Below are 17545 nucleotides of genomic sequence, written 5' to 3' on the forward strand. Positions count from 1 at the left end.
TCTGAGGGAAAGAGGCACACAGCAGTTGAAGTACAAGCCAAGACAGAGTGTGGAAAGGCTTATATCCTTTCTTCTGCCACAATTCCTTCCTCCCTCCCTCCACTGTGGTTAGTGACTGGTGGTGGTTACTCTGCGAGTGAGGACAAACAGCAAGAATTTGCTATATAGGCATATACACTGCAGTAGGTCCATAATGCATCTTGGCTCTCTACCCTTCCCTACCTTTATTCTGTGAAGGAACACACCAGGATAGCATTACTCTATTTACAAGTCCCACTTGTCACAAGGATAACTACAGATCTTAACATTGCCTGAAGTCCTGAAGAAAAAAGGATTTCAAGTTCTTCTGATAGCATTAGAAGTTGATTTCTTATGTTCTATGTTACACAAAGGAACACAAGCCAGGAACACACACACACTCACACACAAATCGTCTATGTCAACAATTACTTCATTTCCAATAGGTTCATTTTTTTTTATCTTGTGCAGGTTAATAAGTAACCTCCTATCTCATCAGAAACAGAGATGTGTCCTTGGCTGATTTTTCCATGTTTTTCAGTGCTAGAACATATGTATATAACTGGCTTTGCAGGTCCAGTTTCAGTTTCTTCTGAAACTTGACATCTTTTATTTGGCCCACCATGGAGCCCCTAGGAATGACCACTATTTTCTTAATGACTTGTTTCTCATGCCTTCTCTTTTCAGCGTGGAAAGGTAAATCTAAACCAGGGAAGCAGCCTCCTGGTCCTTTAGCATTCCCCTTAATTGGTAGCATGTTCCATTTGAATCCACGAAACTTGCCTCAAAGCCTGGAGAAGGTAAGGGATTGTCTCTTTTCTTCCTATGTTTCCTCTATCGCATTTAAAATGAAGTCCAGTGCAGATGGGCTTTCAGCTCAATGCAACAGTCAAAGCTGCATTAACTGAATGTCAGCAGCACTAAAAAAGAAACTTTCTCAAAAATGTGTGCATCTGAAATCTCTATGTTATCTATCATAATAATGATAAGGGTGAGTGTTCTGCTGATCTGAACTGATGCAGTTCATGGTACTCTTCTTGTGCCCAGCTCCACATGACTCTGGCAACATTGCCTAGCCCTGCTTTGGGAATGACCTCCACTCCATTTTGCTGCCTCTCCTTCCTAGCAGATAGACGTAGATAGACGGGATCTCCTAAGAGGAGAAGTAGAGTGTGAAGCAGAAAATTCTGGAGGTGAAGTGTGCTATCCGTTTCTTCTCCCAGCTAATGGCACACATTTGTCAAACACAAACCTGTGTGTTGGGAGTTCTGTGGGAGCAGCTGCTGAGTACATGGGAAGGATAATGAATGGATGAGAAAGGTCTCTGGGCTTCCAGACATTTTGAACTGAGGTCCTCTCCATGGGGACAAATCCCAGTATTCCCAGGAATTCAGACCAGCTGAGAAGCTCGAGGCTTGAGCTACAGGCTCAGCAAGTCTGCAAGTTTTACCAGTATGTGGAAACATGGTGGCACTGTAGCATTTTGTCAAGTATGAATTCTACTTCAACCCCTATAGTTCAGTCTCCATTTATCTGTCTCCACACAGCAACTCTATACCAGAAGCATCGTTCCTCCAAAAATAGAGTCTGTGGAGAGTTCAGAATTTTCCATGTTAGGCACTGTTAAAAGGAAACTCTTGTAGATTAAATATGCCTGAGCCTAAATGTATTCCAGTTCTTTTCTCATGCACCCTTAACAGTGACTGAGATTCATCTGAGAAAAGCATAATCCCAGTTTTTGCAGTTCAATGACTACATGCCTCCAGTTTGGACATCGATAAGCAGTTTTATGGACTGGAGCATAAGAGGACATTGTGTCGGTCATGGTGGGGTGGCATCCACATATACATCCAGAGTTTTTTTTTTTTTTTTTTTAATAAAAAGACCACCACCACTACCAAAATCAGAACACTTTTATGAAGTGTTAGGACTTACAAAACTGCTTCAGAGCATTCACTTCTTTGGGCCAAAAAGGTGGCTCACATCAATGTGTACACCATCAAACACACATATAAGAGCTCCTTTCTGTCTCAGTGCTTGTGAATGTTGATAATCACAAGCATTCCTTAGGCATCCTGCTTTATTTTAGAGCACTAGGTTATTCAGTTTTTCTATGATAAGAAATAGGACTTTATCTAGCTTGCTCTTAAAGACTTAACATGAGAAAACGTGTTTCAGGTCACACCAAAAGTCCATGTTCTTTTCTCAACTGCAAGCCCAACGCAGATGCCCAGGATAGCATACGTAACCAGCACAAGGAGTCAGAGACTATTCCCTGGTATACTCTTCCAGTGCCCAAAGATTTGGGGCCCAGAAACTTTTCAAAATAAACGTGGTGCGTTTCTGTGTGAAAACCCTCCATGGACCTCTGTGACCATGTCTAACTAACTGCTTTTAGAGCCTGTGCAATCTGTTGTTATCCACCAGTACCAAGGAGTCCAGACTGTCCCGAAGGTGCTGTGAAGACACCGTTCTAGTGTGATTTTCTTTGTGTTCTTTCCTACAGCTCAGCCAAAAGTATGGTCCTGTCTTCCAAATACATTTAGGCCCAAAAGAGGTTGTGGTACTTTATGGTTATGATGCTGTGAAAGAAGCTCTGATTGATCAGGCAGATGATTTCAGTGGCAGAGGCATTCTACCCCTGTTTGAGAAATTCTTCAAAGGCACAGGTACGTTCCTGGTAACCTTAGCGTGCAGAGCTGATGCTTTCAATGCTCCAGGAAAGGGCTGAGAAGGAAGTGAAAGAGGCAGTGTGGGGATTTGGTTTATTATTGTCAGGTATTAAAAAGGAAAAAAAGGCAAAATGAAAGACAAAGAGCCAAATTCTCTACTTGGATCCTTGAGTAAATGGGAATGACACATACACATGTACAAGCACACATAAGCTGTTTAAGGTCGTATGCTGGCTTCACTGAGTGCCTTGTTTATTCAGCAGTCTGCAATTTCTAGGTAAAAATATTGTTCATGAAGCATGCTGGTAAACTTTTCCCATATCTGAAAACGTTAGCAATACAAGGTTGCTAAGGAAAGAGCAAAAGTCAAATTCCAAAGCACAACAAAGAGAAGTTAAACACAGGCCTAGGCCAAGGCCAGTAAAAGCTCTGCCATGGGTTCATTCAGTATAGCAATTGTACATGCAATAGTGTGTTGTTTATCCAAGTAAACAGCTATTCCACTGTATGAAGGAGACCGAAGGCTAGAAAACAGGGGAAAGCAGAATTGTCAGGATTTCCAAGCAACCTCACAGTCAGTAGATGCAGTCGCCTTCTACAATTAAACAAGCAGCCCTTTCCTGTAATGATTATTTCAGCTGCACTCTTAGAGAAAGCCTGGTGGCATCCAATAATGAGGAACATCATCCACTGTCTCCTTTTCAAAGACTGCTTCATACTCCTCCTTCCCTTTGTCCTGGTGTTTTACTCAGCTTGTGGCAATCCAAATGAACAGATCTGCCATCTTCAGAAGTGCAGAGAATTAGATTTTCGGGCATATAGCAATTGCAGTAAAAGTCCACAAAAAGGTGTTTTTGCATGTCAGGTATTCACTGTGCAACTCTTAACAGAGGAAAAACTCTGTCTCCTCACAACATCTCTGCTTTTCCTTTCTCTGTTAGGCGTTCTGACCAGCAATGGGGAGGTCTGGAAACAACTCCGACGATTTACCCTCACCACCCTGCGTGATTTTGGGATGGGGAAGAAAAGCATTGAGCAGCGGATCCAGGAGGAAGCTCGTTTTCTGGTGGAGAGGCTCAAGAACACACGCGGTAAGATGTGAACTTTGTGGCTCCTAGGACAGCTTAGTAGCGGCAAAGGGCGTGAAGAGTGTGGAGCTGCTTCACCAAATGCATGACACAAGAAGTGGGCACACGGCTGCTGAGTTTGCTCCCTAGTCTGAGGGGTCTTGGAGAAGCTGGTGACAAGATAACTAATTGCCAGCTATTTGGTTTTGGGCCCAGTCTTCTGAATACTAGACAATACTTCCCAACTCTTAGGCATGTGATGTTGGGGATGGGGACTACTACAGGCTGTTATCTAGGGCATAGGGTAACCCCTTTGGATTCACCCCATAAAAGCTTTTTCTGGTAGCTTATCAGTCAAAACTATTTCTTCTAAGTATCTCCCCTGAGAGTGTCACAGTCCTGGCAAGAAACACAGCGTTCCTTTCCGCAACCAGCCTTCACATATGCTCATTCTGTAAAGGAAAAAACAGACAAACCTAAAAGGATGCTGGAACACCACTTCCATGACCACGGGATTTGGTGGGATACTCAGGGCCTTCTCTAATGAGCATCCTGTAAACAAGAGAGATGTACATCATACAATAGATGCAAAGCTCCCCAGTAGCATCAGGGGAGGGAATGATGGACCGAAATAACTAATGCAAGATGCTGATTTTGTTACAGAGCGGCCCTTCGATCCTACCAACTACCTAATCCATGCTGTTTCCAACATCATCTGCTCCATCGTCTTTGGGGATCGGTTTGATTATGAGGACAAAAAATTTCTGACTTTACTTGACTTGCTAGAGGAAAATAACAAATACCAGCATTCTATGTATACAACAGTACGTGCAAAGTTTCCTTTTGTTAATGAATTTATTAATGACTTTATTTTATTAGTGAATATTTATGCTATTATTGTTTCTTTTGAATTGTATGTCCTAAAGTTGGAGAAGATTTCTGAAGGCCAAAAAAGCAGTTAAGCAAACAATTTCTCCATCTTTTTTTTCCTTAAGGACCTGCCATTGTATGTCCAAGGGAGGATATCATCGTAAAAGTAATCAAAATGTAGTAAAATGTTTCCTTGCATACAGTGACGCCATGAAGTTTGTAAAGGGCAATAAATTCTAGTTGAATATTAAAGACCTACCATATTCCAGTTCAATATTGAAGACCTACAATATTGAAGATCTACCATTCTAAAATGGTTTACCTGTTCTCTTTTCATAATCACTGCCTGGTGAATTCAAATTAACCAGGATGTGCTTTTCCCTCACTTTATTTTTACAGTTATACAATTTCCTCCCAAGTGTCCTGGAACGCTTACCTGGGCCTCATCATAAAATGGAGAAAAACCTCGAAGAAATTAATGATTTTATTTCTGAAATTGTAAGAGCCCACCAGGAAACTCTGGATCCCAGCTGTCCTCGAGATTTTATTGATGCTTTTCTTATCAAAATGGAACAGGTAGTGTAACAGACGTCTTTTTAGATTACAATAAGAACATTGTTTGGAATCCCAGGATCTTAGAGTTCTCACAGGGCACTCTACTGTTGCACATTTGTTTTTCATGGCACATCAATTTCAGTCTGTCCTCTCCATTTTCTTACTAAGAATTTTAGAAAGAGAGAAACATAGAACAATGCCATGCAGCACTCATTAGGAAAGCTGAAGATCAAGGAGGTTGATGTAAGCAAGTGTTCCTTCAAAATTTTTAAAAAAGTCATGATGTTAGTCAGTAAAAATACTGTAGTTGCTGGTGTTCTGGAGAGTGAATGTTGCATTTCGGAATGGACATTAGATGTATCTAAGAACATGTATAATGGGTACAGGACTTTCCTTCATAAACACGTTGCCTTAGATAACTTAGGTAAACAAGTTTCTGAATTTGCCAAATCTTTTTCCAGGAGAAAGGAAATGGTCATTCATATTTTAATGCTGAGAGCTTGACCAGAACCACACTTGATTTGTTCCTTGCTGGAACAGGCACAACCAGCAACACACTGAGATATGGACTTCTGATTCTCTCGAAATACCCAGAGATAGAAGGTAATACAAAAGGGAATAAGTAACTGAAGGCTTTTTTTATGTCATTGTATGAATTTGAACAACTCATGTCATTACTACAAGGGGCAGTGTTCCTCTGATTAAGGAAACATGTCTTTACGAAATGGAAGGTGTATCAATCTTGGTTGTGTTCACAGTAAACAATTATTGCTGGTGTGCACAAAGCAAGTTTTGCTGTACACACAGGATAGGTCCAGGCAAACACACAGGAGGCTTGTCCATTCAACGCTGATTTATTTTCTAACAGAGAAAATGCACAAGGAGATTGACCAGGTGATTGGCCGAGACCGAAGTCCCTGCATGGCAGATCGGAGCAAGATGCCGTACACAGAGGCTGTGGTCCATGAAATCCAGAGATTCAGCGATTTAGCTCCACTTAGTGTCGCACATGCTGTGACCAAGGACACCAAATTCAGAGGCTATTTTATCCCCAAGGTCAGTTCTAGCGCTTCTGGGAAAAGTCATGATCCTATGCCTCAAGAGGGCAAAGCTCTGCTTTCTGTTCATTGCATCCTATTTTCTTTTCAACATTGAAAATTAAGCATAGAATAATTTAGTCTGAAAGGGGCATCTAGATGTTACCTGCTCCAGCTCCTTCTGTTTGAACAAAGCCTTTCCATCCTCTATGTGAGAAGGAATTTTTCTGTATTTCACACAAATGCAAGCAAACAATCTTTTGTAATTTCTTTGGAAAAAAACCTAAATATTCTCACCACTCTTAACATTGAAATGCATTGCAAAGAGTTTTTGCCATGCTTAATTTCTACATAGACTGGTGGCGCACATTTTTCCTCACTTAAGCTTTGATTAGTTAGATTAGAAAGTTCTTCTGGCTTTTTATAGGCTAGAGGAGTAAAAGAGCATGAATCCATGATCAGTAATAACGCTTTTCAAGCTGTACTCTTTTGCTTAGGGAAAGAGCATTTCTAACCACCTAATTCCTATTTACTCTATGTGCTAAGTAGAGATTTATTTGGGCAGTTTCCTAACTCACCAAATCACATGTTCATGTGCAGTCTTAGGTACCCTGACCTCAGTAGACCAGAGCTCTGCTATGTTTTGCATTGTTCACTTTCAGCTGCCCCCTGAGATGACCATAGAGCTTGCACAAGCCAAGAGAACAGAGAAAGAGGCAAATAGAAGCTGGAGCTTCCTGTGCTGGACTTCAGGCTGTCTAGATATTGTCCCCACACAAACTTTGGAGCTGGATTCTGTTCCTATTTAATTTCAAAGCTGGAAAGTTGAGATTTAAGTCTCAGCTTTGGAGGGAGGCACATACCTCAAGCTAAGAGTCCTTTGGAGGCATGAATATGCACCAAGACTGGCAATGGTCTAGGCCTCTGATGTGGCTCCTCTGAAGTGGTATTAGTTTGTCTCATGCAATTTTAACCTTGTTACTTCTTACTGAAGGCTGTACATAATGGTTCCATATAGGGAACTTTATAATGCCACTTTGCTTTAGACTATCTCTGTTTTAAACTCTCTTCTCTCTCTTTGCCAATTCAGGGCACTCTGGTATTTCCTGTGCTGATGTCTGTCCTATATGACAGCAAGGAATTTCCAAATCCAGAAAATTTTGACCCAGGACACTTCTTAAATGCAAATGGCACCTTTAAAAAGAGTGACTACTTCTTGCCATTTTCTACAGGTAAGTAATCTACCTATTTCAGAACCTAAGTCCTCCTCCCCTAGAGATTCTTGATAATTTCAGTGGCTCTGCCACCAAGATCTCCACAGTGATGCTAGTGATCTCCTGTTACAGTCACTTTTGGCCAGCTCTAAACCCTGCACTAGAGTTCCAGTTGATTTCGTATTTTACCATTGCAAAATCTGCTAGTATCAGTCAGCAGCAGGACATGAGAAGCTGAAACCTTCAAAGTGTTTTTGCCCTCCAACTACTTCCAAGTTGTTCTAGACACTGAGCCCCCGAGTTTAATTCATTCACTTCTCCATAATTCTGTGGTGCTGCTTGTTTATTCTGAGATGTCTGAACCTTAATGAAGCAATGATCAAAATAAGTTGCTATAAAAACATTCCACTATCATCTCACATTTCTTTATTTTTCCTTGCAGGAAAACGTGTCTGTGCAGGAGAAGGTCTGGCACGCATGGAGCTATTCTTATTTCTTGCATCCATCCTGCAGAATTTTACTTTGAAGCCTGTTAAAGATCGCAAGGACATTGACATTTCTCCAGTAGTCAACAGTCTTGCAAATGTGTGCAAACCTTATGAGGTCTCTTTTCTTCCACGTTAATCAAGTAAACACTGTTGTAAGCCCACAAGCTCCTGAAAGCTCTCCTCAAATGACAATCATTTTGTAATCTGGAAATACTGAAACACTAGATTCTTTATCAAGAAAAAGATAATCCTTTTAGTTTAGAGGAAAATGTTTGCACATATTCAGCTCTAAGGCAAATATGTACTTGCACGGGGAGGAAGCAGCTCCCTACAGCAAAACTATACAGGCTTTCCTCCATCCCTACTTCACCTACCCTGGGTTCCTGTCTGATTCCTGACATGGCTTACGGTTGGGCTTGATGATCTTGAAGGTCTTTAACAACCATAACGAGTCCATTATTCTACACAAGCATTGTGTTGAAAGGTTTGTGGTTGGACTCGAGGATCTTGAAGCTCTTTTCCAACCATAATGATTCTATGGTTCTATGTCAGTTAGGGCTCTGAGAGTCCCGCTATGCTGTCCAGAGCACCAGATTTCTCAGCACAACAGGAACAAACAGTTGTAATACAGAGTCTTTCCCAGAACCAGCTTGAGGTACATGTCTCTGCTCTGTAGTCTTTTGTTGTAGTCACATATTTCTTTGTGACCTATTCTTGTAACGGCAAACACAAACTGTCTTCACACCTCAGGGGCTCAGCAGATGCTGTACTCTTGTATATATATTCTGGCCTTTGGTGGGGATGGAGTTTATCTGATGACTAGGCATATGGGTTTCCTTTTATATGATTAAAATAGAATTATAGTTTTGTGAAATTACACTTTTATTTTGCAAAATGAAGAAAAAGTAATAGACTGGACTGTTATTTTTCTCACATCCTAGACAAAGGGATTTGGTGGATAAACTGCCTCCACACAGCCTAGACTCCCAAATTGTATTCCCAGGCTTGTACATACATGACTATTTTACTTCATTCATTTATATGGAAGTTATTCTTCACTTGAAGACTGAGCTAGTCTATGACTGAAAACACTTTCCTTCCTAGTGACAATGTAAGAGTACAATCCACCTTATGAGACCACACTGACCTTACTGGGCATATTAGGATTGAAGTTACAGGGCCGTCCATTGGACAAAACAGGACAACTAATTATACTGGATGCACCAATTTCCTGAAACGATAGTGGGACCCCCACAGTGCCATTGACTAGAGAAATAGCAGCTTGTATCTTCCCATTTGAACCTGTGATATATAATTAATAGCAAAGACAGGCAGGTGAACCTGGGCTAGGCAGGAAAAGACAGCAAGAGCAACATTATCACAATGGCATTAGTTGTTTATGTAAAGCACCCAAAACTTCTTTTCTCTCAAATCCCAGATATGCTTGACATAACACAAGTTGGTAGCTGAGCATTATAGAGGCACTGAATATGAATAAAAGGTACTGCAAATCATCTACTTTATTGTCATAGGATTCCTCACCAATTGAAAAGAGATAAAAGCGCAAAGTTCACATTAAACCTCTCCCTTCATGATTTTTCCATACTCTTGCTGGACATGAAGCCCTTGCTCAGCCCTTGAACTAAGTGAAACTTCAGCTCATTCCACTTTTGACTTTTCAGTTAAATTCTCCTACAAGGACACCTCTATCCCAGTGAGAGCCCCTTTCCTGAGAAGGAACTTCTACCCACTTTATAAAGGTATGTGGAGATGTAACCTATTCCTCTGGGGAATTTTGTAGGAGTGGCATAAGTCTGCTTTTGCTGAACTGTTCACTTTCATCAGTCACAGCTTCCTGCACAACATCAGGTCCATACAGCACTGTTATGCAACTTAAACGGAGATCAGTCGCCCTCATAACCCAACTTTCAGTTCAGTATTGCTATTAAGTTAAGTCTCTGTTGTAGATTTCATGGTTTCTCCAGTTTTTTTGTCCTTGGCTTCTACAGAAGGAAAAATAACAATACTTTAGGAATGCATGGCTAAAAGGCTTGAAACCTGCAGGGTGCTATACAGCTTAAAACTCAGGTTAATTTAGAAGACCATTTTTTCCTGGAAGTACTTAAACAAATCTAGCTGTCCAGTGGATTTTTAAGAATTAGATGCTTAGGTCAAACAGTTAGTATTAAATTAGGCCAAGGGGATTGGGTGTCCGGTGGAACGTCAAAATCTCTCTCTCAAGATTTTGTCTTGGGAGCTTGGATTACTGGACATTGCAAACAAGAAACCAAACTTCCTTAAGAGACTGTGTCTCAAGAATATCTGCACAAGTCTACCTCCATATAACTTGATGCATCAGTCTTTTACCAGCGTCTGCCACTTCCCATGCACCTCCAGTATTCAGTCCCCTAAATGCAGGTCAATGCCATGCTGTATGGGTGTATTGGAGATAAAAATTTCTGATCTGTAGAGTCATAACAATTTCCCATGGGAAGCAGAGGCCAGACCTTGAGAGAGAAGATGTTTGCCTGCCTAGGCTGAGTGATAAGGAGCAAGGATGCAGCTGCACAGGCCTGTTCACAGGCAGCCCCCGCCGGAAACCTGTTGAGGCCAGCCACTCGGCCGGGCTTGTAGCCAACTTAAGTGCAGACATCCTCCAAACTGGCTTTGGAGGCCAAACAGCCGGAAATGAGGAAGAAGAGGAGGAAGGCAGGACCCTCAAATTGAGGGCTGGGGCCCCCCGACTGCCACGCACGCCTGCGCACCCCGGGGGAGAGTTGCTCAACTCGAGGTGGAGTTTGTCTGAGCCTGGGCTGCCTCCTGGGTCGGACTGACCCTACGTGCCAGGATGCACCGGGCATAAAAGTGGACAGTGCGAAGAGAGCGTGGGAGGAGAAACTCCAGACTCTGAGGCCTACACTGCCTCTGTGGGAGCCGGTCAGCAACTCTCTCTCTCTGATCTACCACCTCGAGAGGATGTTTCGTTCCAGTATCCCGCCGGCAGGTATCACCTCAAAAGGAGTTATCCGTACTTTGCTTCCTTTATGTGCTTTTGCCTGAACTAATGCTTGATGTAGTCACTTCGTTCTGGTGTGATTATTGGCGAATCCCGAGCCCATCCGGAGCAATGGGCATCTCCAAAGTTCAGACAGTAGAGGAGCTCAGAGAAACTTATTTTACCTTGTTAAATCCCCTCACAAGGGGTTATGTTGACAGCTAGTAACAGTAGGGGGCAATAGTTACCAAGTTTTTTGGAATGTGCATCCAATTTCTAAGCTGTCTGCTCCAAAGCTGCAACCTGCTCCTCAATCAGGTTGATCTGTTCCAGATAAGATTGACGAGCAGCATCTTGAAAAGCAGAGAAATCATATTCGTCAGTTCTTATTCAATCACTCAAGGAAGCAATTCACGCTTAAAACATAAGGATTTCTCCTTATGTCCATAAGGACATTCTTTGGATAAAATATTTAAAAACTCCTTCCTCACTTGCCTCCAAAATCAAGTGGTGATGCTGATAGTCCTATTTCAGTGAAGAATGAGAAGTTTAACCTATAGTTTCAAACTCAACACTAATATAATAGTGTGGGAATCAAAAAAGTGTTACTCAATCTCAACTAGTTCTGAAATTAGTGGTAAAATAGTTATGACATAGGCTAGTGTAAGAGCAAATATCACTATACTTCTGAAACTATGTAGTCTATAGACTTAAAGAAATACACAAGATTGGCATTGTGTAACAACATGTATATTTTGCAGCCTTCTTTCCTTCAGAGCCTATTGCAGTGTAAACTATCACATTCTTTAGATGCTTAGATGCTTTATTTACTGTGCAAGTGTGAGTTGTTCAAGAATGACTTATCCCTTGATGTTGCCTTTTTTGCTGTTGTTGTGATTGACTCCTGCTGCACCCTGCTTGTGAAAGGGGAAGCGGCAGTGATATCTCCAGCTGACAAGTCCCTAGGCTAAAGGTTGATCTGTCAGCAACAGCTATATTCTAGTAACAGCTGTCATTGCGGATTAGTCAAAACACTGCAAAATGAGCAAGACATGTACAAACCCTATTTAAATAATGGAGAAAGATGGAAGACTGTAATTGGAGAGAGATGGGCAGAGTCTACAGGAGAAATGTGTATGGGTGTGTATGGGTGGTAAAGGGCATTTTGGAAAGCCTGGTGTGTCTTTGCTGCTGTACATGTAAAAAGAGAAAAGATTCCTCTCAGACACAATATTTTTCTTTCTATGAGCCTCTTTAATACCGCACAAGTGCAATCTTCTAGCACTGCCTTTGTGTGGATTTGATGGTGGCAAGTGGGTGATGGTCTGATAAGTGAGACGGGTAAGTTTGCTCCTGTTAGAAAGGTTGATGTGTGTGTGCAGATCCCTTGTGTAAAACTCGGCAAAGCAGGCAGAGAAAGGTTTGTGCCAGTAATTTTCCTTCTTTCTGAAAACAGACCCCCAAATAGAGAATATTCACTAAGATATTAGGGAGCTTCTGATTCTCCGTGAGCTCTTTTCGTTTTTGCAAACAAGACACGCTGTCTTGTTTGCATCTGCCCTCTTCTTTGCAATGTAGGGCCCTGGTTAAGGAGTTTGCAGTGCAGAGTTGTGATTTCTGTATTACTGCTTGTGGCATCTGGGGAGGGATGTGATTTGGAACTCCAAGACCTCAGTAGTTCCATCAGGTGAGGGTGAAATATCACACCCGCCACACCATGCTAAACACATTTTCCTGAATGTCGTCAGGATAAAATGGCATTAAGTGTCTTCATTGAAGGCTTTTAAAAGCTAACATACTGTAAATTTCAGCATGAATTTCCAAGGTGTAGTCATGAAACACAGTCTGCCCTGCAGAGCTGCTTGCTTGCCTTTAACCTGACACACGGCAATAAGCAGAATTTTTGCTTTTGCTTGTCTCTATCTGTGCATTTTGTGGAAGATATCTCCTAAAATCTGAGAGGAGGGTATGGAAAACTGAAATAAAGACTCGAAGCGCTGAATGAAAAACGGCAGTGCGAGGCTGCTGGGGTGAGGGCTCTGATTGGCACAGCTTCATCTTATGGTGCGCTGCGCACAGCACCCTCAGGCAGCCCAGCACGTGCTGCTGCTGACACACCAGCACGTAACACACAGGTGTCTGGGGAGCCCCACGGGTCCCGGAGAGAGGAGGACTCCTGGAGGAATCCCTGCTGCAGGGGACACACGGTTGCTTCCCGTAGCCCATGCTCCTCAGTAAAGACGAGAGCTGTGGAGCTGCACAAAGGCTTCTGCCAACCCCTCCCTGGCAGCTTGAGGAAACCCACATGGAGACAGCACCAGCCAGGAGAGAGCACTGGGATCTCACAGCACTCCAGAAACTCAGGGGACCTCGCACAGCCATTGGTGGCATCAAGCAGTAAAGGTACATCCCGTGTCCGCGATCATCTGACCTGATCAGGAATTATTAACAGGTTAGCCAAGCAGCGGGAATTGCTCATTTCTCATAACAACCCAATATGAGTTAATGTAGAAGGTCCTGCCAAAGTTTCTTTACTGCAGTGCCAGTTGCCAGCTTGTCAGTAGGCTGTATTTCTCCACCAGCTAGAAAAATGTGTCTGTGTTTGTTAGGTGGAAACCCAACAATCTACAGAAACTACCTCAGCGACTGTGCCGCAAGGACTCCTCTTCTGCTGGATTCTACACTCACTTTCAAAAGCATTCAGGGTTCACATGTGAGTTTATGGCCTTTGGGAAAAAAAAAAAGTGATTTTATTTACTGAAACAACTGTGAGAAAAGATAAGATTTATTTGTGGGAGTCGATAAGATTTATTTGTGTTCTCCACCTTCCCTCAAAAATATTGCCAGTGGAAAGCTGGAAATCAAAAAGAAACAAAAAAAAAAGATAACAAAAAGGAGCCACTTCGTGTGAAGATTTACTCTTCTGTCTGCCCTCTCCTCTAAGCCTCGTCTTTAGGTGAATTAAACCCATTCTGCAACGTGTGGATGGAGATAGGTGGAGAGAAGTACAAGAACAGCCAGCAGCCAAAGGTAGGCTAGACCAAGGTTTCATCTATTGCCAAAGCCTTTCAGACAGTGCTGGGAGGTGAGAGTGTTGGACCTAAGCTCCTGGCTTGTTGTAACAGTCCCCCTGTTTGCTGATGAAGAGTCAAAAGACAGAGTTTGAGGGAGAGGACATGGCTTTCTTCATCCCTCCAGCCCAGGATGAAGATGAAGTGAAGTCTGGGCTTTTGCGGGCAGCTGCAGTAGAAATTTTCAATGACATATTTCTTGGTAAGGTTAATTGGCAAATCCATGACATTAAGGGCATAATGACATAATGGTTAAGGTTGGAAGGGACCTCTACAGATCATCTAGTCCAAGCCTCCTGCACAAGCAGGGACACCTAGAGCATGTGGCACAGGGTGACGTCCAGGCGAGTTTTGAAGGTCTCCAGTGTACGAGACTCCACAACCTCTCTGGGCAGCCTGTTGCAGGGCTCTGTCACCTTCACCGGAAAGGAGTTCTTCCTCACATGGAGATGGAACTTCCATCAGGAAGAGTTTGGCCCCATCCTCTTTACATTCTCCACTCAGGTACTTGTACATATTGATCAGATCCCCTTTCAGTCTTCTCTTCTCTAGGCTAAACAGGCCCAGCTCGCTTAGTCTTCCGTCACAAGATAGACACTTCAGTCCTTTAATCATCTTTGTTGCTCTACACTGGACCCTCTCTAGAAGTTCCATGTCCCTCTTGTGCTGGGGAGCCCAGAACTGCACCCAATACTCCAGGTGTGGCATCACCAGAGCTGAGTAGAGGGACAGGATGCCCTCCCTTGACCCGCTAGCAACACTCCTTCTGATGCAGGCCAGGATCCCATTGGCCTTCTCGGCCACGACGGCACATTGCTGACTCATGGTTAACATGGAGTACGACTACAGATTTATGTTGCTTAGAACTGCTCTGCTGGGGTTGTGCTTCACCTATTATGGTGTTGAGACCAGGCATTGGAGAAACATTCCTTCAGACTTAGGAAAAACATTTCATCTATGCAAAATAGAAGCTATGATAGACTCGTTTTTAAATTCCTTTTTATTTAGGATGAAGTACCTACAGGCAGGCCTGCACCCTCACTTACTCTACAGATGCCTTTAAGTACAACAGGATCAAATAATAAATAATAATCTCTTCTTAATAACTTTTAGTCTGGGGATTCAATGGACCTTACACTGACAGGTATGATAAAAGAGGTATGGTACGTTATAAAGGTACCTAGAATAAGATCATGCATTCTAATAAAAATTGTTTTGCTGGGTTGATGTTGCAACCTATCAGTTTGTGCATCGATTAACCGAGTTCATTAGCAAATGTTTAACTAAGCCATTGGCACTCACAAATCAAATATCCTTCCTGTCAAGTCATTGCAAAACAGGCTGTATGAAGTGTCCATTTAGCTTCTTTCTTAGTGCTCCTTTCTCTGTGGTGACAGTATCATCACAGCTATTGAACACTAACAGAACTTGATGTACATAGGATATGGATCTGTGTATATATTTTGCCTTAGCACTACAGAGAGATTTATTTCAGTTAATGACTCCTTTGAAAGTCTTACATGAGGAAGGCAGGGGGAATAACCAATTCTTGAGTTTTTTTAATTAGACATGTTTATTTTTTTGAAATGTGATATTTTTAGACATGTTTCAAGTGAGAAAAAAAAATCACAGCTGACCTCATCCTCTTCGTCTAGTCCAACTCCATTTAAGCCAAATGATGTTGGACGTCTCTCATTTTTATGACAGAGAGTGCATTAGGCCCTGGCATTGCTAGAGGGGGTGTATGTGCAGCAGAAGACAAGGCCTTCGAGGATGGACTGAACCACCTTCCACACAGGAGGCAGAAAGCAGAGGAGTCTTTATCTGGGCCTTGTTTACTCACGCAGTAAGTCTGTAATGGAGAAGAATGGAAAAGATTGTGACATGGTGTGGCTATGGGATGGGGCAAAAGAACGAAGCCCTGGATTAAGACAGCTGCCACAGAAGAGAATGGGCCGTGTGGCCTTTAAATCAATCACTATTAAACATTAAATGAAACTCAAATGCAATGAGTATCTTAGGAAACCTCACTTCAGCATGAAGTACACAGATATGTGGTTTAATCTTGTGAACTCTGGCTTTGGTCCATTCACAAGTTCATTTCTTTATGCTGATTTCCAAGTCATTGCTGCTTGTGCCCTGCCAGAGAAACTTTGTCTATTCGTCTGCTACCCCTATCTGCTTGTCACTTCATGGAGGTCTTGATGCAGGTCATGAAAGATCAGGCTGCATCAGTTCAGCTGTCCCAGACAGAGTTTTCATAACTGACTTCCACCATGGTGAGCAGAAAATAAGCTCTCCGAAATGCCTGCTCAACCTTGCAATTTTTCCTTCTTCCTGTGGCCTTAGCACAGCAATACCTGGAGATCTTTCATGAAGGCAGCCACTGGTGCTGCTCCGTCTCCAGGCTTGTACCTGCAGCCTCCACTGCCCAATTACCAACTTGACACTTCTTCAGAGAAACACCCCTTACCAGCAGTGCCCTCCATCCTATCCTGTGCTCTGTGCACTGCTCATTGACTTGTTGTCTCACTCCTCTTTCTCAAGGTAATTTGCATTTCCTCAGTTACTTAGATATAGTGTTGGGAAATGCGATGAACACTTTTACCGCACCTAATGTATTTTGGCTTGTTTAGAAAAGCCTTACTGTCAGACAGATACAACTACCTATCAACATGAGGTTAGAATACTTTTAATCTCTAAAGCACTTTCCGTCCCAAAAGTGAGGCCTCCAAGATGGTAAGAAGATATCTAAATCTCTCTGTGCAAACGAGTAATAGGCTGATGAGACAAAAAACCAATAGCATATTCTCCTACAAATATTTGCATCGTAACATACTAGTGGTTTCCTGTGCGATATTAAGGAAATTACCCTAGCCTCACTTCCTACCTAGTCAGTGGGTAGATGGCGTCGCCATGGTGAAGAAAGACCATCGTCCTGCAAGAAATGGCCATTGCTGGCTGTGCCAGGATGTGAGATAACTTCTTCGGATTATCCTGTTCCCATAGTTTTCTTCTTTAGCCATCCAAACCATACTGCTACCTTGTGCTTCTGTTTCTGGCAGGACTGAAAATATGATGAAGTATCATGAAAACATATGCTAAATCAGTTGGTGTTACCATTAGTTACTTTTCTCTTCATAATTTAAAGGCATTATTTCATTTGCTTTTCTCATAACTGTAGCTACTTGATATCACCAAGTAGATGCAATGTTTTTGTTACCTGATCATTGCTGAATCTTCCCTTTCACTTTATCTCCCAGGATGAGGGCCTTCCAGATGCCCTGTTGTGTACTGTGGTGGTTCAACATGTGCTTCATAGAATCATAGAATCATTATGGTTGGAAAAGACCTTCAAGATTCTTGAGTCCAACTGTAAGCCCCTCAACACCACACCTCTGTGCTATGAATGAAACCTACTGAACTTCCATGCCCTCCTGGAGTCTAAACAAGGTCATAGCACTTTGCAGTTTGTTTGAAATCCTTGATGAACAGAAGATATTTCATTTGCTTGATTTTTGTTCAAATGAGTTGTCTTTTGGGTAAAATGAGTTTGTT

General features: G+C 42.4%; 1 protein-coding gene across 1 annotated transcript; it reads left to right on the forward strand.

Moving 5' to 3' along the window:
* Window positions 1-608: 608 nt before the first annotated feature.
* On the forward strand, window positions 609-8057 carry LOC148593985 (cytochrome P450 2H1-like). Its single transcript, XM_088528806.1, has 9 exons — window positions 609-818; window positions 2525-2687; window positions 3632-3781; window positions 4421-4581; window positions 5027-5203; window positions 5644-5785; window positions 6051-6238; window positions 7310-7451; window positions 7876-8057. The coding sequence occupies exons 1-9, from the start codon at window positions 642-644 to the stop codon at window positions 8055-8057; spliced, it is 1482 nt and encodes a 493-aa protein (XP_088384932.1). The 5' UTR covers window positions 609-641.
* The last annotated feature ends 9488 nt before the right edge of the window (window positions 8058-17545 follow it).

The sequence above is a fragment of the Tinamus guttatus genome, unplaced genomic scaffold (assembly GCF_059628265.1).
Source record: "Tinamus guttatus ecotype Peru unplaced genomic scaffold, ASM5962826v1 Tinamus_guttatus_pri_ptg000314l, whole genome shotgun sequence".
Classification (NCBI taxonomy): domain Eukaryota; kingdom Metazoa; phylum Chordata; class Aves; order Tinamiformes; family Tinamidae; genus Tinamus; species Tinamus guttatus.